Here is a 24262-nt window from a genome sequence, read left to right as displayed (position 1 = left end):
CCTCTCCAGCAGTGAGGTTCTACTGAGGAGGACAGGCGCACCCGGCCCTCCAGGACAGCCCGGCTGACACGGGCCCTCCCGGGACAGGGCCATCTCTCGGGACAGGCCGCAGGCCGGAGCACGCGGCGCCCGGCCGTGCCCGAAGCCGGCCCTGGGGCGGGAGCAGCGTCGCTGCCTCTGCTGCTGCTGCTGCCGCCGCGGGAGGGCGGGGCGGGGCGGGGCGGAAGGGGCGGGCGCGGCCAGGCGTGCGGCGGCGGCGGTTGGCGAGAGCGTGGCGCGGGGCCGGGCCGTTTCCTGCCGTTGAGGAGGGGACCGGCGGGGTCAGCTCGGCTCGGCTGCTGCGGGACCGCGGCTCGGCGGTGGACCCCTTGCCAGGCGTCAGTCAGTCAGTCAGTCAGTGAGTGAGGGCGCTGCGGGTCGTCCTGCGCCGTCGGGCAGGGGGAGCGGCGGCTTCTCGGGGCTGCGGGTGGCCGCGCCGGGGGTCCCCGCTGCCCCCGCCGGTGCGGTGTCGGCTCGGGCGCGCTGCCCTGCCTAGCGCGGCCTGGACCCTCCGCTCCCGGGACCGGTTGGGGGGCGGCGGCCTTGGGGGAAGCGTAGCCGGCCCCTCGGCTCGGCTCAGTCTCCTGCGGGTCGGGGGTCCGCGCCCCTTCCCCGCCGCTTTCGGTCGGTTGGCGGCCTGGGCTGCCGGCGTGGGGTCTGCGGGAGGGAAGGGGGCGGGAGGGGAGCGGTGGTGGAGGAGCAGCCCCCGCGCCCCGGGAACCTGCGGGTGCTCCAGAGCCAGGGCCGTGTTTCGCTGGGAAAACCGTCGTTGCACTCCGTTCCTGCTCCGCGGAGGACGTTAAATCGAGAACCCTGGGCCAAGATATGCATTTTTTTTTTTCCTGCGACTTTTCATGTGGGTTTTAAGGGGATTAAAGCTGATGCAATCAAGGGGTCTAAGAATAGCGTCGTCCACGTTTCCTAGCATGTGCAAGGCGCTCTGCACGGCTCTCGCCTGCGTCCTTGCACGGGGGCAGCTGTGGAGATGCTGCTGTGCCCCCGGGGCTCCCCCCGGTTCCTCCCTGTGCCGCCGATGAGAGGACCGGTAGCCCGGTCTTCTCGGGAAGAGGCCGGGCAGTCGTAGCTCGGGTGTAAACTGGGGACCGATGCCCTAACCGGGAGGAATTAGCTTGCTTTATTTGCAGGGAAGTATCAACCCGAGTAATCTGCAGGTGTGGAGGACAGCAAGTCTGAGCTTATTCTTCGTTAACTGGCAAACCGCTGTGTTTCTGTTCCTGCGATAATGTACCTGGAGAATGTTGCATGTCAAATAAGGTGTTCGTTCACATAGCCGGATAAAGCCATAGTCATTTTGTAGTTTAATTTAAATTGTGCCAAAAATACTTTGTTCTTGTTGGATGCAGGCTCCAATCTGACAATCTCAATCTTCCAAAAATGATTTTATTCTTCCTAAATCAAGTTTTTCTATTTTAAATGCTACTTCTGTTTATTTTAAGAGTTACTCAGTCTCATTCTGTCATTGCTTTTTCTATAGTTTCACTAGTTTTCGTTTTCTCACTCCATTTCTGGATGGGAAGAAGTCTATGAATATCAACGTGGAAGCAGAACACCCTTCTGTTCTTCTGATATGTTTACAAAAAGTTAGGCTTCCTGCTTTAAGTAATGATTTAATACATTTATTCCTAATTTAACAGTCATTAAAAATGAAATCGGGATGAGTGATGCCCTTGTAAAAAGGGTTAATCTACATTAGAGTTAGAAGTTAGTGGTTGAATATGGAAGGCCTGTGCAGTTTGCAACTGTTATTCCTTTCAGAAAATGAGTATTTGGAGTGGAAGTGTAGTGAGCGTCAGGCACCATCATTAATCTTTGCAGATGTAGTACCATTATTAGCATCTCTCTTACCTCTGAGGCACAGAGTTATCTTCAATTTCCAGACACAAGTTTTATCTTCTATCAGATTCGGGCTCTGCAGTGTAGCTGTTGAACAGCGCTGTGCTGTTTATTAGGTGCCAGCCTGCCTTAAATCTCTGGTAAATGTACGAGGGAGAGGTTCCTCGTGGCTCTGAGCGAGGAGTGAGAGCGAGCACCCGTGACTTGAGATATTTTTTCCTTTGGAAGAACAATTTTAAGCATTCGGGGAGGCAGACAGTTTACTGACTTTATGATCTGTGTGTTCCATTTGCCTAAAGAACCATTATGCAGCTGCGATGAAATTACTTTTAATGATGATTATATTTTCTTCTGCGTTATTCTCTGCAATCCAGACATCGTTAATCTAGACTGTGAATTTTATAGCTAGATAAGAGCTTGAAGGCATATTAGCACATGGATGTGGTCAGTTCTGTTGTCCTAGAGCCAGACTGAAGAGGGGAATGAAGGTTCTTTTGCTTCAGAATATCACCCTTTTTTGTTGTTGTTTTTTTTTTTCCCCTTTTGGATCAGGTCTTGAAGCATAGGGTGAAGATTTCTCTTCACGGTGCATGGACGGAAAGCCAATGCGCAGGTAAGATCTGGAAAACAATTGTCCTCTTATCCAAATACGATAAATCAAGTGAGTGGGTTTCATAAGTGCCTAGGCCATAAATTGTGGGGGTTTTGTTGTGTTTGTTTTTTCTTTTAAAGACTTTGCTAGGGAGAATATAAAGCATTAATCTTTAGTCCTTACTTGAATTTATTTAGTTTGCGATATTTACAATACCAGATGTCTTTAAATGACTGTGCTCTTAGGAACAGTACGGAAGACAAGTTATCATAATTCTCCATCCTCCCTCCCTCCCTACTTCCCCCATTTACTATCATATTTAAAATCCAGTATTTAATTACTTAGATATTCAAATTGTGTGAAAAACTGTGTGAGAATAAATTTAAACTTGATTTCTAAGGGGCATTATTTTTTCCTTAACTAAAGGAATTTAGTCCCTTTGAGTTGAAGTCTTGGGTGAAACGGAGATTTCCTTTTCTAATTACAGATGCCAGCTGCCTCAGTTCTAATGAGCTGAAGATACAGCTGAAGTTTTATTCAGGGGAGTTCTTGCTGTGGTTATGTCAGAAATATTATCTGTTACATAGAGAAAAAATTGTCATAGTAAATCATCACGATGACAGGTTGGCAGACAGGATTGTCTGCTAGTTCTAGTTGCTTTTCACTATCCGATGGCAATCCCATGACAAAACTTAAGAGCAGATATAATTCTGTATGTGATATGGGCTATATGGAAGCAAAATTTCCTGAAGTACTAAATGAAATACAGAGAACTCATGCAAATTGCTTCATCTGTCTGCACTCTTTAGGATGTTGAAAGTAGGGAAACTTTTATTATGGATAATTATGTAAACGGGCATGTAAGAGAAGGGAAGGAATTTTAACCGTATATGAATACGTAGAGCATTTCTAGCTACAGCATTTGCAGAAACCACTAGCCTGGGTTCTTTGTAAGGAGGTAAGAAATAAATAGTCCTTTAAACCCTTGAAGAGTGACACTGTGTTGTTTAATTAAATGAACCCCTCAAGCGCAACAAAAAAAGACTGTGCCACTGCTTCAGTTAAGCTAATGAGTAAACCTTGGGACGTGATATGGGCATCACAGGGGTTATGTATTGTTCAGTATTTTTGCCAAGATAAAAAAAGAAAAGATGGTTTAAAAAATGAGGAGCTGTATGTGACTTTTACAGTGCATTCCTTTTTCTCCAAGACTGATTAAGTAACAGACGAGCACTTTTCCATCTTTTTCTACAATGGAAACTGTTTAAATCTTAACTGATGTAAAACCACAGCTTTTCAGGTCTTACGTTGTACTCCATTTATCAAACTGTTTTTGCAATTAATGACTAGCTTGGCTTGTGTTCTAGTTTTCTCTCTACTTTATTTTTTTGTGTGTTCCTAATGGAAAATCTGAGATTCTAAATTTATTTTTATGTCTGCTGTTTTCTGCATGTCACATTTAGGCAGAGAATTAAAGTGCTGAAGTTCGTATATCTTTTGTGGGTTTGTGGCCTTGGACTTGCTATCGTGGAAGTTCTGTCTGCCACTCAGACTGGGTAGCTTTAGTGATGAGCAACAGCAAGGGGCTGAAGAAGTAGAGGTTTTCTGTTGTGGTGCTGATCCTGGCACTTCAAGCTTTAATAAAAAAAAAAAAAATCAAACCCAAAATTGTATAATGGATGCAGACCAGACCTTTTAGTACCTTTTGCTTACCCTCCCTCTCTGGCAGGCCAGGGTAGAGCTTGGATAACACCTTTGACGTATTTACATGACTTTACTTTTGAGCTAAGCTTTCAGCTGATCTCTGTGCCTGGATGTGTTGTATTGCTACAATCTGGCCTGACAAGCACGGCTCTGTTGTGAGCTGTGGACTTCAGTTCTTGAATCTTCTCGCATGTTTTAAGGACCTCTGTGTGGATTGTTAAAATTTCTGTTTGTTATTCTACTGAGTGTCTTAGCAGAAAATGACAAAAGGTTCCTGATGGGATTTCAGGCTCACAAATCTCCCTATGAAGTCCAGCTAAGCAGATGGCAGCACACTTCCTTTTATCCTTTTACTCAGGGCTCTGCAGCCATTTCATACCACATGTAAGAGTCTTGTTAGATCCTGCAAGAAGAGGGGAGTGAAACTTGGTCAGAACTGTATTAGTAAACATGGTGAGTTGGTATCAAATGTGTACAGCATTCAGAGCATGGGAAGTACAATTTGAACAGAAAAGGCATTGCAGCTGTTCCTGTAAAGATTATAATAGAGAAAATGCATTGATAAACAGGATTTATCTTGCATTAGAAATAAAGTGATATTTAGGGCAGGCTATTTTTTCTCATTATCAGGGAGCAGCAAGAGAAGCACATTGTTTAGCTGAAGGTAAAAACAAGGCAGAGAGGATCTGTCCAGTGAAGGCCACAGTCCCACAGTACCCAAGCAAGGAGGGCAGAGCAGATCTGATCCTAATTCTTGGTGAAGCTGAGTTTTCTGGGCTCAGTCAGTGAAAATCAAACTAAACAATGTAAATAGGGACGTACGCACCAGTTCCTTGCATAAAATATTACAGTTTGTCTGCTTGCTTGCATAACTCAGCCTCATTGGGAACATACACCTAAACCTTGCTGTCTAGGTAAGAAAAGGAATCAGTGGCGTTTTTACTAATAATTAGACTTCTAGCTAACTAATTCCTAGAGTACTGATTGCCACAATAAAGCATTTCCATTTACTTAGTGGTCAGTGTTGTGGTGGTAGCTTCTGTTGCTGAAGGAATCACTCTTGACTGAGCCAACTAAAAGGCCTTTGTTCTAGCAGTTCTCTAATGAGTATAGGAAATGTTTTCTTTGTATGTGCATTAACTTCAAAGTGAGACATTGACAGAAATTGCTACTGGTTTGGTTTGTTATCTTCATTCGCTACTAAAATCCATTGCTACTGAAATCCACTAGAGCAGTGTATGATTCTGGATTTCAATCAATGTTTTCAGCCTGAGAGTTCTTCTGGTTCATAGGCCTTAGGTCAGCCTATCGTTTTCTGCTGAACTGTGTTAAGAGTTGCTTTTAACCTCCTGCTAAAATACATTATTTTAAACCAAACAATGCAGGCCACTCTGAGTTGAAAGTTAAGGAGCTCCGTGACAATATAGGAGAGTATTTTTCTTAGATATGTATTGTTAGTGGGTATTTTTAAAAAAACTTTGGAAGAAGCTCCTAAAAGCTCTAAGGGTGGATGTCTCATAGATGCCTGTGTTCATGAATAAAATTTTAGGAACTGGCATAGCTGAATACAATGGAGGCAGAGCAGCCTGTTTATTTAGCTGACTTAGAACTTGGGCAGTCTGTAACACTCATTTATACCTTTTCAGCAGTGTGCTACAAAAACTGATCCTTTGTCAGCCCTTTCTTAATCCCATTGTATTTGCTGATTTCCCCAGCCCTGCGTTTTGATGGAAGCTAATCCCAGAATATCTGCATAGCTGAGTGTGAATCTTTTATCCTTGCATACATATTTCCTCTCCGATTTTCAATCCTTCTTAATCACCTGAGAGTTCAGGAGCAGCTCTTAGCTTTGTGGGGGGGAAGGCAGCTAGCCTGCCATGTGAGAATCAAGTGCTGCCGTCAGTCTTTCACACCTCTAAGCTACTGACTCATCATTTCATTCTCTATGCATACATATGCATAATGCACACATAATGCAGTTAAATTATTATCCTCATGGAGACACATACCATCAGACAGTGTCCTTCTAATTCACACTTCTATGCCTGCATATAGCAGCAACCCACAGTGCTTAACATCAAGCATCTGGTTTGATCCAGTATGGAAATTCCCAAGCCCATTGATCACTAGCTTCTGTGGTACTTGGAGATAAGTTATGGATGAATCAGTAGTGCTAATTTGATTGTTACTCTTTTTTCCCATCCATTCAGTTTTCTTTAATGATTAACCAGCACTTCCTCTCCTGGAGGAAGGAGGCTGGATACAATGCAGGCACTCAGATAAATGCTGATGGGACCAATGCAGGAACACTTCCAGTTCTTACTAACCAAACTCTTCTTTGGTTCGTTAATTTGAAGACTAAATTAATAGCAGAGTCTAATTTGGGCAGAAAAATCCTATTCTGTCCTGGTTAGGAAGGATTAGGACTACTGGCTAAAGCTGGCCAGCTATTTACGTGGCGTAAGCTGGTCCACCCCATTGCTCTGTGTCAGCAGAGTCTTGGGTGGTGGGATTGACAAGGTACGCTGTACTCCTTGTGGCAGCATAGCCTTTATTTAAGCTTTTTGTAGTTAGAATCTGTGCTAGTCTAAAAAGCTCTTTGAGATCTACTTTAGGGATGTTTTTAGTGGGGATCGTCTTTGACGAAAGCCTACAGGTGTAACAGAGAGGTTCAGCTTTCCAAAAGGAGGTCCTGTCCTGGACGTCCTTTATGATGTGTAGTGCAAGTGGGTTTTTATTTGAAGAATACTTGCTCTGTGCTTTGATGCTGTGACTGACAGACTGGTCAAGACAAACTGTCCAAAATTATTACAGTAGCATGTGTCTTAATAGGACTCTTATTCTTTCTTTTTTCTCTGAGGAGTTGGTTTGACACAGCTTGAAAACACTAATGCACAATAAAATCCATTTGGCTTGCTTAGCAAGAGCTAGGCTTTACAGCAGCATTTTTGTCACCACCTTTCTCCATCTCTTGGTAGAGGGATTAAATTACTTACCCTCTAGTGTTAGCTGCTAAGGACTATGAAAGTAAGCCAGTTAGGTAAATTAATCCTTAGCCAAGGTTTCTTGGGGTTTTTGAGGGGTACCATTAAACTTAGTTTGCGTATGCTGCTGTGAGGAGAGCTTAGCTGCATTGTTCATGAGGAATTTGGCAGAGCTTTGAAAATGGTTGTCAAACCCCACAAGGTGAATTCGGGTTGTGAGGGACAAGAGTGGGTGGAGGAGAGTGAGAGCAGAAGGATTTGTCAGAGGTGTCAGAAAAGAACGGTGATGGATTTAAAAAAGATGGAGTAGGGATAAAAAAACCCAAGGCATTTAGGGTGCAGAGGCTGAACAGGAGCAAGCAGCAAAACCCAGAGGGGAGACCCAGCTGGATCTGTGTAACTAAGATATGAGGAAGAGGTAATGGTCTGAAACATGTGAATATGATGATCAAGGAGAGCGTGTGGGGGGAATGGGAAAACAGTCTAAGATGCAAGTGAATAATTTGAACTGCTGCAGAGAGACTGGTTTCCCTGTGGTTAGCAAGTGCATTTGACATAATAATGAGAGGAAAAGATGTGAGTTATTTTTTTAATTCTTTCCTTCAAGCATGCTGCAAAATACATTGAGCAATGGCAAAGTGAAGTTAGATTTCTTTTTAACTCTTAGTATGAACAAAGTGAGGTAGTGGCAGCTCTCAAATGCCAGTGTACCAGAGAAGCTGGTAATGAATAAGATGTTTTAGGTCTTTCAGTATATCTCCAACAGCCAGTGCACTCACTGGATAATTCATAACCATCAGTATTCTGATGTTTTGGTCAGTATGCTTTAATTGCTCTAAGTGATGGTTTTCCTTTGAAGTTTGGAAGAGGCAATAGTTTCCTATATTTTTTTTATTTTCATAGTATTGATATGTCACTGGGTGCTGATGCATCTTTTTAATAATTGTTCATATATGTGGCAGAAATTCGAATATACTCCAGACACGCAAAATGACATCTCAGTTATGTCTATGGTGCTGTTAGTGTGCACTGATGTGCTTACTTAGTCTCATTGCTGAAAATAGTTAGGTTTAATTTTTCTTGTTTAGCACGGATTTCAGTCATGATGCAAAGCCTGGGGTGTGGGCAGGGATCTCTGCAAAGTGAAGTATGAGATGTGTCATCTTGGTTCATCCATGCAGAAGGACTTGGGGCAATACTGCATTTCTCTTGAGTTAGTCGCATGTAGGGTGTCACCATTGCCCTGCTGCCGTGCAGAGGGGTATTGCACTTCAGCCGTGGCAGAGCTGACATCCCCTCAGGGATATGAGGGATAAAGGAAAGGTACCTGAACTTTTGTAAAGAAGGACATCAGATAGATAAAACATTGCATGTGATGCTGGGAGGATAGTATGTTTTTTCCTGCTCCGTGCCAGAAACTTAGTTTATGTATTCTCAAGTGGTTCCTCATCTCTAAAGTTACCATCTTGGCTTTACTTTCTTCCTTTTTTGGTAGGCTGATAGTCTTGTTTTGACTTTTTCTTGATTGGTCTGATAATCCTGATTGCCTTCTGCAATTTTTACTCTGCCATTCTTGGGAAAGATTAACCTTCATTTGAAACGTGTCAGGGAAGGTGGATTGAGTCAGAAGGCTCCATAATTAAAAAATAACTGAAGAGATGATGATTAAATGGATATTCTGTGAACCTGAAAGATACTCATGGTAGGCTGCAGACCATTTTAAGTTACTGAAGTCTGTGTGACAGTTTAGTGTGTTCAGGTATCACAGCGATGAGCCACCCTATCAAAAATGTATGTAGAAGAACAGGGAAGTTTGGTTAAATTATGCAGCTGGTATTCTTTGCAGTGGGAATCCATCTCCAGCTGTGTCAAAGAAAACTCAAGTGACAGTGGGCAAGTCAGCTAGTCTTCTCTGCTGAGTCACTCTGTGAAATGGGGCTAATACTTCTTCACCACACAAGGATATTTTGAGTTTCCGTTAGTAAATATGTATTTGTAGTTGGATATTACAGCGGTGTGTCATAGAAAGCATCTTAAAAATAGATATAAATATAAGCCTGTGGCAAGCTGGCATTTGTTTACTTCTAGGTACACTTTAGTTTGAGACAGATTACTCTTTCACGTGATGATGTGCCTGTTTCCACGTTCGAGCATGGAGCTACAGGCACTGTGGGTTTTGTGCTCATAATCTGGGCGAGTCCTAGAGCTTTGGCTGACAGTTGGTGGTAGATTAGTTGATGATGGTCCTATCTTACGGCTTCCTCTGCAGGTGTACCAGTACTCGACCAGGAGAGACCGGAATGGACGTGACTAGCCGTTGCACACTTGGAGATCCCAACAAACTGCCAGAAGGGGTGCCGCAGCCTGCTCGCATGCCCTACATCTCTGACAAGCACCCTCGACAAACTTTGGAAGTCATCAATCTTCTCCGGAAGCACCGGGAGTTGTGCGATGTGGTGCTAGTAGTTGGCGCTAAGAAGATCTATGCCCACAGGGTGATTCTGTCGGCCTGCAGCCCCTACTTCCGAGCCATGTTCACTGGAGAGCTGGCAGAGTCTCGGCAGACAGAAGTTGTGATCAGAGATATCGATGAAAGGGCCATGGAACTGCTAATTGACTTTGCCTACACTTCTCAAATCACTGTGGAAGAGGGAAATGTCCAGACCTTGTTGCCAGCTGCTTGCCTTCTCCAGCTGGCCGAGATCCAGGAAGCCTGCTGTGAGTTCCTTAAGAGGCAGTTGGACCCTTCCAATTGCCTGGGCATCCGAGCTTTTGCTGACACTCACTCGTGCCGTGAACTGCTGAGGATTGCTGACAAGTTCACACAGCATAACTTCCAGGAGGTAAGAAGCTAGTGTGGTGGAATCATGGTGTAAAACCTGTGAACCTGTGAGAGCCTGGGCAACTCTCATTTTGTGCTTCTTTCCAAATCCTGCCTTTACATCTGCTGCGTGCCCTAATAGCAATGGGTGCCAGCTGCTAGTTGGGGAAGAATGAGGGAAGAGGTACTTGCAGGACTGTGTTGCACTGGTGGTTTGTATATGATCTGCAGCATTTCTTCTTAGAGTTGTGTGGCAAGTGCTATGTGGAAGGCAAGGTCACAGACATGGTTTGGTATTTTATCTGGCAAGGCTGCATGATGGTGTGACTCTCTGAAATGTTCTGGATTCTACATGATTGGAGGGGAGATGGGTGTTAAGGTAAGGACAATACATCAGTAGAACCCAAAAAAATTGACGTTGAGTTTGGGGATTGGAAAAGCGGGCGTATGGAGGAGTGTGCAGCTGCCTCAGTGGAATCTTCTACTCCCTTACTGTGGCAGAGCTGGGGTTTTGCATCTATTATTCAGCAGAAGTTGTTTGAAAGTAATTCGAATGTGTAATTTTGTAGCTGACCTTTATGAACTCAAGTCTCTCTTCCTTTGTTAATTCTGCCTAGATGCTTTTTGGGGGGAAAAAAAATGCCAGCAACTGGTTCAGGGAAGGATCAGCGCAATAATTAAGGGTTCTATGAGCAACAGTCTGAGAAGAGTGGGTCTTTACTTAACTGTTACACCCAGATGCAGAAAGGAGCTCAGCACTTTTAAGCGATGTCTTTCCTGAACCCTGGTAGGAAGGGCAAGAATTTGCATATGTTTTGGAAGCAGCTACTCTCTAGGAGTGTGCTCAGCATGCAGGTCTGTTCCCCTGCTAGAGAGATTTCTCTTGCCTTTTCCAGAAACTCTTCTTCCATCCTTTGGAACAGGTAGCCTGCTGCGGAGAAATCTCCTCTTTCCACCTGCTTCACAGGTAGATCCTTTCCTGAGGGGGTAACTCCACTATTGAGTCCTGATGCTAATTTCGTTTCCCCAGAGAAGTGGCAGTATGTAAGAGCTGTGATTGATTGCAGCTTGCTAACTTTTTTTTTTTTCCCTGCAGGCAATAGATTGGAATTGTATTAATTTCAGTCAGGTAGTTCTTGAGACAGTTATGAGCAGAAGCAAGCACAATTGAACTTGACTGTTAGACACATTGAAGACAATGTTTGGTACCTAGCTGTAGATACATGACATCAGTTTACTCTAAAAGTTGCAATTAAATATATCTTGCCTAACCATAAAGATTAGAAAATATAATTTGTTGTTTAAGATGAGAGCTTATTTTTTGTAGGACTTGATGATTTCCCAAAAGCTCTGCATTTTAGCTGGCCATTTAATGTGCTCTGTATTTCTTTTCTTTTGTGTTTTTTTTGGGAGCAAGATGGTAACCAGATGGTTGTTTGTTTTCAGTACTTGGTTGTTTTAATGGTTGGATCTATGCTCTTCTCATTATTACATAAGTAGGGCATGCTTACAAGCCCCTAAATAACTTTTTACCAGCATGACAATTTTGTTTTAAAATGTTTTAGCATTAATACATGCAGCTGGCTTCTAAGAGCTGCCTGCTGTTGGGTTCTTCACTTTTGCAGTCCCCTTGAAGACAGCTTCCTGTTGTCTTTACCCCTGTTAAAGTATACAAAGACAAAAGTTTTTGACTCAAGATAACACTCGCCCCCTCAAAGAGGATGCAAAGTATAATTGTCTTCACTGAATCATGGCCTCTGGAAAACAATTGCTTCGATTAGAGCACTATTTCTTTGGCCTGGGCAGGTTTTGGTGTCCTGTTCAGTGCCCTGGGATTTTTGCAGCTCTTCAACCTTAATGATCACTTATTTTGCTTCCACTGTTTCTCTGCAGACAATGGTGCTGCTTGTTGGGATTGTATTCTGTTCTGCTGTTATTTCCTATCTGGAGAGTGGATTGGTAATCCCTGATGGAAGCCAACCACTTAGCTACGTAATCATCCTTCACTGTGGAGGTTGAAAAGTGATAAAAAAATTACGTCTTTCACTGCAGAGGCTGTATCGTCATTCTTCCAAGCTGGCAAAAAGAAACTGGGATGGGAATTTCCTGAATGGCAATGTGAAATGTTAAGCACTAGGCACTGGGCCAACCCATGCAGTTACTCTGAATGCAGTCTGAATAGCTTCATGTCCTCTGCTGTGCTAACCTCTGATTCTATTAGTTTTTATGTGTATTGCTGCATTACATCATTAACTTCTTGGTAAAATGTTTTTCCAAGTTTTCCGTTCCCCTCAGTTTAAATTGTTGCCTAAAACCTCTAGTGAATCTTGTGCATGTAATGTGAAATGGCTCTATTAACAACTCCGATGTACAAGAACAGCCTTCATATTTTTCTGTTTGGTCTCTGACATCTGTGTGAAGGGAAAAATATTCTTAAGGATGAACAACTTGTACTTTGCATCAACAGACAAAGATTGCACTCCATATTGTATACTCTGACATTTATTCTGTCTGTTTATGAAAGCATTAATACACATGAACACTGGAGAGGAAATGAAGCCCATCCAATTCCTGTTCAGTAAGCAAGTCAATCAAATAGACCATTAATACTAGCCAGATAATTATTAGTGTCCTGGTAATTAAGCCAAAATAAGCCAAAGCATTTGAAATAATTATTTGGTTTAGTATGTAAACTAACAAGTCGCATAGTAGTAATAACTTTGTTTGCAGAAGTGCTTCCAGTGCTTGGAGTTTTGTGAGGCCATCGATGCAACTGGGTTTTCTGAATGTGGAAGGGAGAGTCTGGGTGACTATCCTTAACTTATAAATTTCCAGAGCCTCTGTTTTCAGAATCTGTGGCTGCACTTACAAACTGGGAGAGTAAAGTTTAGACATAAGCTGGTCTATGGAGATCTAGAGAAAGAGACTATGGAAAAATGCTGATAAAGATTGTTAATGACCAACCCAGTTCTTTTTCTAAGGCTGAAGAAGTGTGTGGGCTGACCATGTTCTGGCTCTTACTGCCCCTGAAAGCCCACAGGATCCAAGAACCAAGTCTGGTAACTGCTCTCACTGTCTGTTGTGTTCTTTTTTAACAATATTTTCCGTTGTCAGTAACTGGGCAGTTTTTGCATATTCGTTCAGTGCTCTTAAGTAATTTCTGTAAGTAATTATAAGGACTGCACAGCTAACTGCTATTGAGATGATTGTGTCAAAGAGTGTATTTTTCTTTAATTTATGCTGCAAACCGTAAAATAATTGAATTCTCATGTGGTCGCAAATCATGAGGACAAGCCAATATTCAGTTATTTTCTGTCACTGAACCTCTCCGATTCCAAGCTACAGACTGGGAGTGCTTGTAGGGAAGTCAAGGTGGCAATTATCAATCAAACCATTTCTGCAGTTCTCTTTATTTTTATTCTTGCATCTTTCCCATGCACCTGATATCTATACAGAAGACATGGTTGTGCGTGAGCTCTATAACCTCTCCAGGTGGTTGCAGGCTGACTCGCTTGTGGTGTGTGGTGTGAGCAATATTTCAGTGGCAGCCAAAGCCTCCTGAGAAACCAGGCACTATCTTGAGTGCTGAAGGAATTAACATGTTTGCAGATTGTCAGTGGCTTGAATTTCACCAGAGATCCATCTTTAGGGCCTTAGGAAGCTCTGATTCCCTCTTAAGTGCATCTGGACTGGTGCATACTCTATGTATATATTTAGAGCAAATAAAAGAGGCAGGATCAAATGAGTCCATTTCCCTCTCCTGAAATATTTTCTGTTCTGCCACAAATTGGCATTCAAGAAGACTTCCATGTTCTTTACAATGCCTCTGGTAACTTGTTTCTGAGAGTCTTATTTTTGTGATCTGTTTTGGATTTCTTGTGAATAGAGCCTCTCTGTTCCTGAACTGCTTTTCAGTCACATATTTATCACCTATACAACATTTTTATATCTGCTTTATATATTAGACATGGAAACAAGGAGCCTGATTTTAAAGAAAGGCTTTGTTTTTCGTAAATTTTGGAACCTGATCAGTATGTTCTGTGGTTTGACCCTTTAAAAGTGTCCTACAAAAATACTTTGTGTAAAATTCCCTTTCACTTGCATCCCCATCTAAAGGTGTCTGTGTTGCGTTGCTAGAGACTGCAGTCTGCTCTGTGCAGCAAACACTTCACATGTGTTGATGTCAAAACCGGTGGGTATTTGGCACTTTACTGGATCAGTCCGTTAGACACTAATTCAAGTGGACTGTATCCACTTTGGAGTTCCACTGAAGTGCTGGAGTGGTGAAGGGCTCTGGTGCTTTGGCCATTGTCCTTACCTTTTTCTTTTCCTTCCCTTTCTGTTTAACCAGGTAATGGAGAGCGAGGAGTTCATGCTGCTCCCTGCCAATCAGCTCATAGACATTATATCCAGTGATGAGTTAAATGTTCGCAGTGAAGAGCAGGTGTTCAACGCGGTGATGGCCTGGGTGAAATACAGCATTCAGGAAAGAAGACCCCAGCTGCCACAGGTAATCTTGAGCACAGTAACATTTGAGACTGCCTTATCCAGGGGAAGAGTAATGAGGGCTGGTACGGTGGTGCCACAGTGGTGTCAGAGTTCTGAATGCGTACAAAGCCACAGTAATTCTCTCTGACTTCCACCTGTTAGATGGCTAGCACTTTCCCTTCATCTAGACTGGAAGGTGCAGTGGCTAGAGCCTTCAGCAGGGCCTTTGTTGAATTGTTCCCAGGTAGGACTTGCCAAACTAGATCATTCTAGTAGTCTGTCCAGACAAACCTGCCTGCATTGCTTTGAGTGTTGTATAAAAAACATAGTGAATAAGAAAAAGCTTGTCTTCGTTTGCGATGCATCTTTGAGCTCTGCTGTTTGATTTATGCCTCAGTCCTCACGATCTTCTACTGGAGCTTGTCAGAATGATTTTGCTGAAATACGATGCTTCATCTAAGCCAAGCCATTTCACAGAGAAGCACCCATTCTGACAAAGCTGTCAGCTGGAAAGCCTCTGAAGTCTCAGGCTTTCTGATCAAAAGAGGTGAGAGTCTGCCTGCCTTAGTGTTTCTCCTTTGGAAACAGATGTTAATGCAACTTTAGTTAGTGGAAAGCTTTTGAAAATAGTTTCAAAAACACCAAACAAAAAAATAAAACCAAAACCCAAACCCTGTTGTTCTCAAGGTAGCTCTTAATGCCCGTTTAACTGTGTGCTTTTTTTAGGCCACTCTATCTATGCCTGCTTACACCTCTGAATTCTAAGCTGTTGTGAAAGGCATGTTATTGTTTGGTTACTGAACAATACCAGTCACATTTAAGAGACCTTAATGGTTGATAAAAGTAACTAAACTAGTGTTTCAGGCAGATGTATTGACATCTGTAGTTTTCTTTTCAATTGTGACCTTGTTTTGAGCTGTTAGTAGATCTGGGTGGATTGCCCTTTTTCAAAGGCTGGTTTTCTGCTGAGTATCTAAACTGATATACTGAAAAGGCAAAAGTGCTGTAAGATGAACTGCATTCAAGTAAAATGCCAGAGTTTGGATGTGTAAATGGCCATGCACGTTTGCCAGAGGAATTATTAACTCTTTATCACAACACTTTAGCCACTCTTGTTTTCCATTTGGCTTCTCACATCTCTGTGGGTGTATGTGGCTTACAATATATGTTGTTTTGTGTTTTAGGTCCTGCAGCATGTCCGTCTACCACTGCTGAGTCCCAAGTTTCTTGTGGGTACAGTGGGCTCTGATCCGCTTATTAAAAGCGATGAGGAATGCCGGTAAATCTCCTTGCTGATTTACGGAATTGGATTTTGTTGTATTTGGGTGCCTTATTTGCATTTGTTCTCTAAAACTACTGATTTGTCAGTGGTGAATGAGTGATATCTCACAATTTCCTCTTTTGCAACTGGGAGAAGACATGCAAGAAAGTGTTTACTATTTGCATAATAGTCAATAATGTGCCCTAGAGGTGTTTTTTCTTTCAGATTTTCAGTTAAATGGTAAACTTTGAGTGCACAGTTTAAGTGTTGGTAAAATACCCTTCAGTGTTTTCCCTTTCACCTTTTTTGTTTCTCTAGTCATGGCCTTTCACTACAGCTTAGCACTTCCGTGGCATCCATGATCTCATTAGGACTTAAAGTAGTTTTTTTTATGTGAAAAGTCTCCACTTTGATAACTGAATCGGATTCTGGGATTAGTCTGCTATTTCCCACAATGCCAGTGCAGGGAACCTGTCATTTGCTTCTCTTAAAGCATGAGTCTCGTGTTCCTAGTTCTGCCAAGCTATGTATCCTCTATAGAGCAAGCAATTTTTCTTGTGCTTAATTTAAAATTTCAGGGGATAGGCTAAACTGTTATCTTCCTGAATAAGCATTCATAGTGGGGGAATTCCACATTTGTAGAGGGAAGGAGGACTTTTTTTTTCTTTTTTTTGTTTTATTCAAGGGTTTGGAATATTAGGATTAGTCCAGGTGGCAAGTCATGAATGGATGGACAGTGTCAGCTGGCCAGAGCTGATGGAGAAAATATTCATCAGAAGGGTACTATCTCCATCTGTTGGTCATGTGTGTGTATTATGTATTTGTGTGCTTCTCAACTCCTGTTTTTGTTCCTAGGCAAAACAACTGATTGTTAAGTTTTAGCTTGAGGTAGTCTGGATTTTTTTTTTTTTTTCTGCATAGTAAGCCTGACAAATCTCTTGTCACAATTTTTTATCAGTTTTTATAGCAAGCAATATCTATGCTTAACTCTGGCCGAATATGGATACTGTCACTATGTAAATGACTTGTAAACAGCTGATGAGTATTTAGGTGACAGTGTATGTTTTAACTAGAGCTATTCATGCACTTATGTGGTTTGTCAATATCTGAAGTGCATGACTAGTGCTGGCTGCTCTTGCCATTGATTTTGATTGATACCAGCCTCAGGAGAAAGTATCGGGTGAACTTTGGGGATTCATATTTTCCTGTCTTGCACAGGGATCTAGTTGACGAAGCTAAAAATTATCTGCTGTTGCCCCAAGAGCGGCCACTGATGCAAGGACCAAGAACTAGACCGCGCAAACCCATCCGCTGTGGAGAAGTGCTCTTTGCAGGTATGCATAGCTCCTGCTGGCTTAGGTCAGGAGGTTCAAGTCTGGGTTTTCTGGTGATAGTGCATCTGAAAGGCTAGCCTTAACAACATATTTCAGAAGTGACCTGTGCATTAATATTTAGACATTTGAGTTAACTTACACTTTGTGTGGTTTCCTTGGTGATACGAATGCCACAGTACTTCCAAACGTACACTAATCCTCTTGAAAAATCATGTTCTGTCTTCTAATTATAATCCTCAGAATGAGTAACTCGGAGATGGGGCTACTGGGTTAGGGCGGACAAAGTCCAGAGGGATTATTTGTACCAGGCACACATACAGCACGTGAGCTCAGTGTGTTAATACAATGTTATTTCCTGTGTTTGGTTCCTACAGTGGGGGGCTGGTGTAGCGGGGATGCAATTTCCAGTGTTGAGCGCTACGACCCTCAAACCAATGAGTGGCGGATGGTGGCTTCCATGAGCAAAAGACGCTGTGGTGTTGGAGTCAGTGTTCTGGATGACCTCCTCTATGCTGTGGGAGGCCATGATGGTTCCTCTTATCTTAACAGTGTAGAAAGGTAGGTCTCCATAAGGCCAATGTGCAAAATGTAAACTCCGAATATATAAACCTGGGTGAGGCTCTTAAAAACGAGTTCATTTTGCCAGCTATGTTCTTGTTCTGCTGAAAATGTGAAATTTATATTACATGTTATCTACATTTCCTCCTCCCTTGCATACCCGTTCAATATTGTATTGGTTTACTGCTGAACTAGGACTTCATGCATAGCAGCTTGGGTCATGTTATCCCCAGCTTAATGAGCCAAGATGTAGCCTCTGGTATAAGTAAGGTGTGTGTAAGAGATGGGTCTGGGTGTAATTGGCGGGAGGAGTGATGATCCTGGTTAACTTAATTTGCAATTGCTGGTTTGGTTTTGGCATTGTTGAGGAAGGTGAGGTTACCGTAAGCATTTCTTAGATGTTGAGGGAAAGATCCTGGAATTTTATGGTGGGGTGGTAACTAGAGAATTAAGGAACCTTGGCACTTAGAAGAAGGAAAATAGGTCAGTTTAGACCTGTGAAAGACTTACCTCAAACAAACTTTCCTGTTTCTGGGAGCTGCATGTGGCAATCCCTATGCCTAAAAGTCACATGACTCAGACACTCCTAATACTCTAAATCTTGGCTTTAAAACAAATCCAATGAGCTGTACAAATATCTCCTTTCTCCTCGAGCCTCCCCTACTTCCCACATGTCTCCTTACATACTCCCAGCTTCCCAAAGTATGACCCTAGCCTTATGTCTTCCATGTCATAGAATCATAGAACGGTTTGGGTTAGAAGGGACTTTCAAAGGTCATCTAGTCCAACCGCCCTGCAAGGAGCAGGGACATCCCCGACCAGATCAGGTTGCTCAGAGCCTCATCCAGCCTGGCCTTGAACATTTCCAGGGATGGGGCATCAACAACCTCTCTGGGCAACCTGTTCCAGTGTTCTATCACCCTCAGTGTAAAAAAATTTTTCCTAATATCCAATCTAAATCTACCTCCCTCTATTTTAAAACCATTACCCCTCATCCTGTCATAACAGGCCCTACTGAACAGTCTCTTCCTATCTTTACCGTAGGCCCCCTTGAGGTACTGGAAGACCGCTATACGGTCTCCCCGTAGCCTCCTGTTCTCCAGGCTGAGCAGCCCCAACTCTCTCAGCCTGCACTTTTCTGCTATGCACTGTATATCCTTGTCTCTTGGATTCCCAAGTCCATCTGGTTTCTTCATCTTTTATCTTGAAGTGCAGATCTCGGTGCTGGCTGAGTTCTTTTGTGAACTGCAGAGAACACAGAGCAGAGTAACTCTAGCTGCTGCTCTTTGCGTAGATGCAAGTTACCACATGTCAGCCACTTCCCAGTAACTTGCTCTCTTATGAACCTGAACCTTTGATCTTCAGTTTGAATCATCCCAAGCTGCAGTTTGAACATCCCTGGAACGACATGCATTGGATGTATTACATCGCTTCAGGGGTTTTATCCATCTTGCAAATAGCTGTGTTGCAGTTTAAGGTCAAGGTTTCAGTTTAAGGCAAGTTTCACTGCCTTAGTAGTTCCCAAGCGTGGAGGAGTCTGAAGCATACCTAAACAAGCAATTTGTGCTCTTTGGTGTGTTTTTCTAGGTATGATCCAAAGACCAACCAGTGGAGCAGTGATGTGGCCCCCACCAGCACCTGCAGGACCAGTGTTGGAGTGGCAGTTCTTGGAGGCTACCTCTATGCTGTGGGTGGCCAGGATGGTGTCTCTTGTCTCAACATTGTGGAAAGGTATTTTTTAATTTGAAAAAAAAAAAAAAAAAAAAAAAGGCAGGCACAAGGAGGAGAGGGTCTCCTAGAACGTGCACTTGATGCAGATGAGGAGGTAAGTACTGTACAAATCTTATGGGGACTTTTGTTTGGACAGAATAAGGTCAGTCTTCCTGTCCCTTAGTGAAGTGTTGACATCTTCGGTGTTTATTCTTTTGCCAGGTATGATCCCAAAGAAAACAAATGGACTCGAGTGGCTTCCATGAGCACCAGGCGCCTAGGAGTTGCAGTGGCTGTGCTAGGGGGCTTCCTCTATGCTGTGGGAGGCTCTGATGGAACTTCTCCTCTCAATACTGGTATGCCTTTTGCTGTAACTTAATTGCAGTCAGGACTTGTCATGATCCTGTTTGTCCTTAATGCCCCTAGATGGCTGATGAATATCTTAGTGATCAGTTTGCAGTGTTTTTTTTTCTTCTTTAAACATGATTTTTGCCATACAGTAATTCACTCCCCAGGTTTGTGAGCCCCTGTTACCTGGTTATGTGTTGTTTTGTTTTTTTTCTTTCACAGTGCTGCATTTGACAGTGTGTCCTCAATACAGTACTTTGATCATTTGCATAACAGTTGCAAGCACATCTTTTTTCTTGCAGCAGCCATTTTCTGCTGTAGGAGGGAAGGTGCCAAAGGTAAAGATACCGCAAGATGGTAATGCGGGCAGTTTGTAGCTTGCTAGCTCCCAAGATGCTGAATGTGATTGACTGCGTAGGGCTAGAGACAGAAGAAATAATAGCAAGCGTTCTATAGAAGAAAAGCATTAGGATGAGAGATAAAAAACTGGTTCATCATATTTTTGGTGTCTGGAAATTGTAGCATCTTTACAGTTGGAGCAATACTTTGGATGCAGGTTCAAAAATGGTAACCCCCACTGCCTGCCAACCCTGTTGTCCAAAGAAGTATCATTTCCTCTGCAGTGGAACGCTACAATCCCCAGGAGAACCGCTGGCACACAATTGCACCCATGGGGACAAGGAGGAAGCATCTGGGCTGTGCGGTATACCAGGACATGATATATGCTGTAGGAGGCAGAGATGATACGACAGAGCTCAGTAGTGCCGAGAGATACAACCCTCGAACCAACCAGTGGTCTCCTGTTGTGGCCATGACATCTCGCCGAAGTGGAGTGAGTTTAGCTTGGTTTGCTTGCTTATCCGGTACATAATCACGTGGTGAGAGCACGGGGTAGTGTCGTCTTGAGAGGTTTCCCTCTTGCTTCCTCTGTGCCTTCACCCCTCTTCTATGAGGGGAAAGGCTTGCAGAAAGTCAAAGCTCTTCAGCAAGACTAGAGGATAAAGTGCTAGTCATGTTACGCCATAGACAGCTGTTTAACATGCCTGAGGGTGGTGAAATTGAGTCATTTGAGGGTCTGTTTTAATATTTTTGGTCCATTATATGAAGTCAACTACTTAGGCCTGAAACAGAGGAGTTCTTTAGTTTTTTACCTGGTGAAGTAGCCATACTTGGCATGAGATACTGTTAGAGAACAGAATCAAAATTAATACCTGGGTGTCATCCTGCAGTGCACTTTGGATGAATTAGGAGGTGAATGTACCTACTTGCCCAGAAGAGCTGGAAATCTGGGCAAGCATGTGTTTAGATACAAACTTCCAGCAAAGTCTTTTCATTGTCTTGAGGGGTTTCTGGGCTTTCACTTGGAATATTGCCTCTGTTCACCAAATCCTATGAGCATGGGGAGTGACAAAAGTTCTCATCAACTGCTGCTCTTCCTGCTTTCTGTAGACATGTGAAGAAAAGATTAACATAGTGTTTTAAGTAGTCATTGTGTTTGGGCAGATGCAAATATGAATATTTATCATTGGATACTGGATTATATAGTCAAGAGTGGATTAATTCTATCTATGTTAGTGTTTCAGTGACTGGTGAGGCAAGTATGAATTTGAAGCAACTACTGGTTTTCGAGGCAGAGAGTATGTGTTTATTTCCATCCTCAAAGCATAGAGTACACTGTCCAGCATTCTTCTTTTTAGGTACTGATTAGGCATTGACTGTTTATGAGCTTCTTGTATACTTGCTTTCTGTAGAAACTGCTAAACAGATGCATCTGTGTCTGCAACTTTTCTAACTTCCTCAAAGCCAAAACAAGGACCATTTTACCTTGTGTTCTTGTCATCTTTTTTTTTCTGTTATGCCACGAGATGTTTTCTCTGGAAGCAATCGTCCTAAACCACGGAACTGTTTGAGATTTCAGTGATTTTGTGCTTCAGCAGAAAGACAAAATAGAAAGGCTGGCGGCCAAGTGGCTTACAGATGGTCCAAGCCCTAGCCAAAGAGGAGCGGTCCAGCCACTTACATATGGTTTTCCTAGTTTAAGCAAGCATTCCAGTATGTAGGCTGGTAGATATTCTGGTGCATGCGTGTCACACTTGGTGAAGAATTTCAGTCCAGGACATAGTAAGTTTTGGCTGATGAGGGCTTTAGGTACTTATGTATCTATTATGGAAGCAGTTCTAGTTTCTGTAGCTGGTAATAAGGGGAACCTTCTGCTTTTCCTTTAAGAGATTCTCTATTTTGAGATATATATTTAACTTTTCATGTCTCATTGTTTTAAGACTATTTTATTTGTCCTTATCCCCCTTCCAAAAAAACCTTCTACTGCAGACTGCCTTTCACCAAACATGGTTGTCAAATCCTTTATTAATACTTTCGTTTTAACCTTCATTTCAGAACCTGTCTTTTCAGGACATCCCAGCTAGATAGCTGCCATCTGTGATGGTTGTTTTTCAGGTTGGCCTCGCAGTGGTGAATGGACAGCTGATGGCAGTGGGAGGTTTTGATGGCACAACGTACTTGAAGACCATTGAGGTGTTTGATCCAGATGCTAACACCTGGAGGTAACTTAAGTTTGTGAAACAGTCAAATAGTGATCTCCAGCTTTAGCTGCTGTCCCAGCCAAATTAGAAACGTGGTGTACACCATAGCGAAGAACTCGGGTGTGGTAGCCAGCATAACAGTCACATTGTGGCTTGTTGGCTTGCATTAATGTTTAGGAAAGAGAATCACATTTTGAAAAATATCCCAGTATGCCATTTACCTACAGTATCCCCATGTTTATGATTATGGCCATTGAGAAACATTTTCTTGCAGATTTCTGCTTGAATTCCAGTCATTGACTCCATTTTAAGTAAAATGGGAGTGAGGGGTTTTTTTTCCCATCTGAGTATCCCAAGAGATTTAACCAACACTTAATTAAGTCTCATTGCATGTTTTGCAGGTAGGAAGATGGTGTATAGATAGGTTATTGAGACCCACAGGATTTAGCTGGCTTGTTGGATAGCAAGCAAAAAGTCATACCAAAATCTAGTTTGTTTATAAGTGCTGCTTTTGAACATAACAAAAATGGACCCCTTCTGTTTATTTTGGGATGACTTTTCTGAATAAAACTAAGCTTGCCCTTAGCAGAAGGAGTAAGCAGTAATGATGTAGAATTCAGCCTAATAGCTTTTTGCTTTCAAGCTGAGGCTCTGATTTCCAGATCCTTTTGGAGGAGCTGAAACAGAACATTTCAAGCATATGATGTTCTTCCTCTTTAAGTGGGACAGCAATTAGAAGAATTTCATCTGATTCACAAGCTGAGAGAAATAATAGGAAATGGCTGATCAAAAACATGTATTGAGCAAAAAGGCTTTTTTTCCTATTTTTTTTTCCTAGTCATAACCACACTTGAAAGCAACTGCCTGTGTATTTATTCCCAAATGTAATTAGTATTAAATTTCAAGCTCCTGCCTGTATTCTTGCTGCTTTAGTAATCTGACAGGGGTGGAGAATAGAAAGAAATTAATGTCCTTATTCCTTCCAGCCTAGTAATGCTAGTAGATTAAGCCTTTCCCTGTGAGATAAGCTGTCATAAGAAGCAGTGGAGGAACTTCCTCTTGTTTGTTGACTGACGGACAATGCCTTTTGAACTGCTGAGAAAACCAGTTGAGTACGGAGTAATACCTACTTCATATTCCTTAGCTGAATGGTTTCAGCTACTTCCAGTGACAGTAACAGCGATAAGATGTCTAAAGTTAGGAGTTACTGCCTGGGATAGCATTCACAGAAGTTTAGGGGGTTGTTCAAGGTTTGTTCAAGGCCTGTGGGTTTTTTTTCTCCCACTGCATTCAATACAGCTGATCAATTTCAGTGGTCTTCTCTTTTCTTTTGTTTGCTGAATTTCTTGCTCTGTGAGGGATATTTTTATTTTTGTAGCCTGACCAAGAAATGCTTCCGACGCAGTTCAGGTTTAACAAATTGCATTGGTAGGAGTTGTTTGAAGAACTGGCTTTTCCTGTTTCTGCCAGCAGACTTCAGTGGCGCAGAGGGGAATATGCAGCTGAAGTGAGTAGGATGCTGGAGACTATAAGGATCAAACTTCCATGTGAAATGCAGGCACCGTTTCAGTAGCATGTTTTGGAGAAACAGATGGTGCTCGGGATCTGTTATACCATGGTTGGATCAGCTGAATTTAGAGTATTAGAAATAGAAAATAAATCAGTTGAATTGTCAGTAGCAAACCTATCCTTGATCGTGTGTTATCCTAAATGTAGGCTGTAGCTGAACTTGGGCTACAAGGTTATTCTGTTCTCCAAGTTACCAGACAGGGAGAAAGCAAGTGATTACTCAAGTAACAGAAAACTGTGGTGTCAAAATGAGAAGCAGTTTCATTTTTTGAGAGAGAGAGACAGCTGTTTATGTTGGAAATATGAAGACCACTGCTACCCAACTTCATACTTGTCATGGTCTGCTTTAATCAGAGGTTAACAACGGTGTAATTCTGCTTACGAGGGCTGGTTCAGTCTGACCCATGGTAGCTCCACAAAGGAGCTGAACCGGTGTGATCACTGACACCTTGTCTTTGCA

At 42.7% G+C, this 24262-nt stretch overlaps 1 protein-coding gene across 14 annotated transcripts in view; it reads left to right on the top strand.

The window, feature by feature from the left end:
• Window positions 1–285: 285 nt before the first annotated feature.
• KLHL20 (kelch like family member 20) overlaps window positions 286–24262 on the top strand; it is a 29135-nt gene continuing 5158 nt past the window's right edge. For 6 of the 14 annotated variants that reach the window (XR_015259156.1, XM_086753063.1, XM_086753052.1 and 3 more), the window contains exons 1-9: window positions 9414–10016; window positions 14346–14504; window positions 15667–15761; window positions 16962–17077; window positions 17452–17635; window positions 19223–19366; window positions 19568–19701; window positions 20317–20525; window positions 22148–22254. Coding sequence is in view for 12 of the 14 variants with exons in the window: in XM_086753063.1 (XP_086609189.1) it covers window positions 9414–10016; window positions 14346–14504; window positions 15667–15761; window positions 16962–17077; window positions 17452–17635; window positions 19223–19366; window positions 19568–19701; window positions 20317–20525; window positions 22148–22254 (1751 nt within the window). In the remaining 2 variants the exon portion in view is untranslated. Of the gene's footprint in view, window positions 402–428; window positions 664–2445; window positions 2507–9413; window positions 10017–14345; window positions 14505–15666; window positions 15762–16961; window positions 17078–17451; window positions 17636–19222; window positions 19367–19567; window positions 19702–20215; window positions 20526–22147; window positions 22255–24262 lie in introns of those variants that run through there. The other 8 variants (XM_086753054.1, XM_086753065.1, XM_086753058.1 and 5 more) reach the window with 7 other exon arrangements.

The sequence above is a fragment of the Chlamydotis macqueenii genome, chromosome 8 (assembly GCF_036417535.1).
Source record: "Chlamydotis macqueenii isolate bChlMac1 chromosome 8, bChlMac1.mat, whole genome shotgun sequence".
NCBI classification, from domain to species: domain Eukaryota; kingdom Metazoa; phylum Chordata; class Aves; order Otidiformes; family Otididae; genus Chlamydotis; species Chlamydotis macqueenii.
This window is presented reverse-complemented; position numbering and strand designations above follow the sequence as displayed.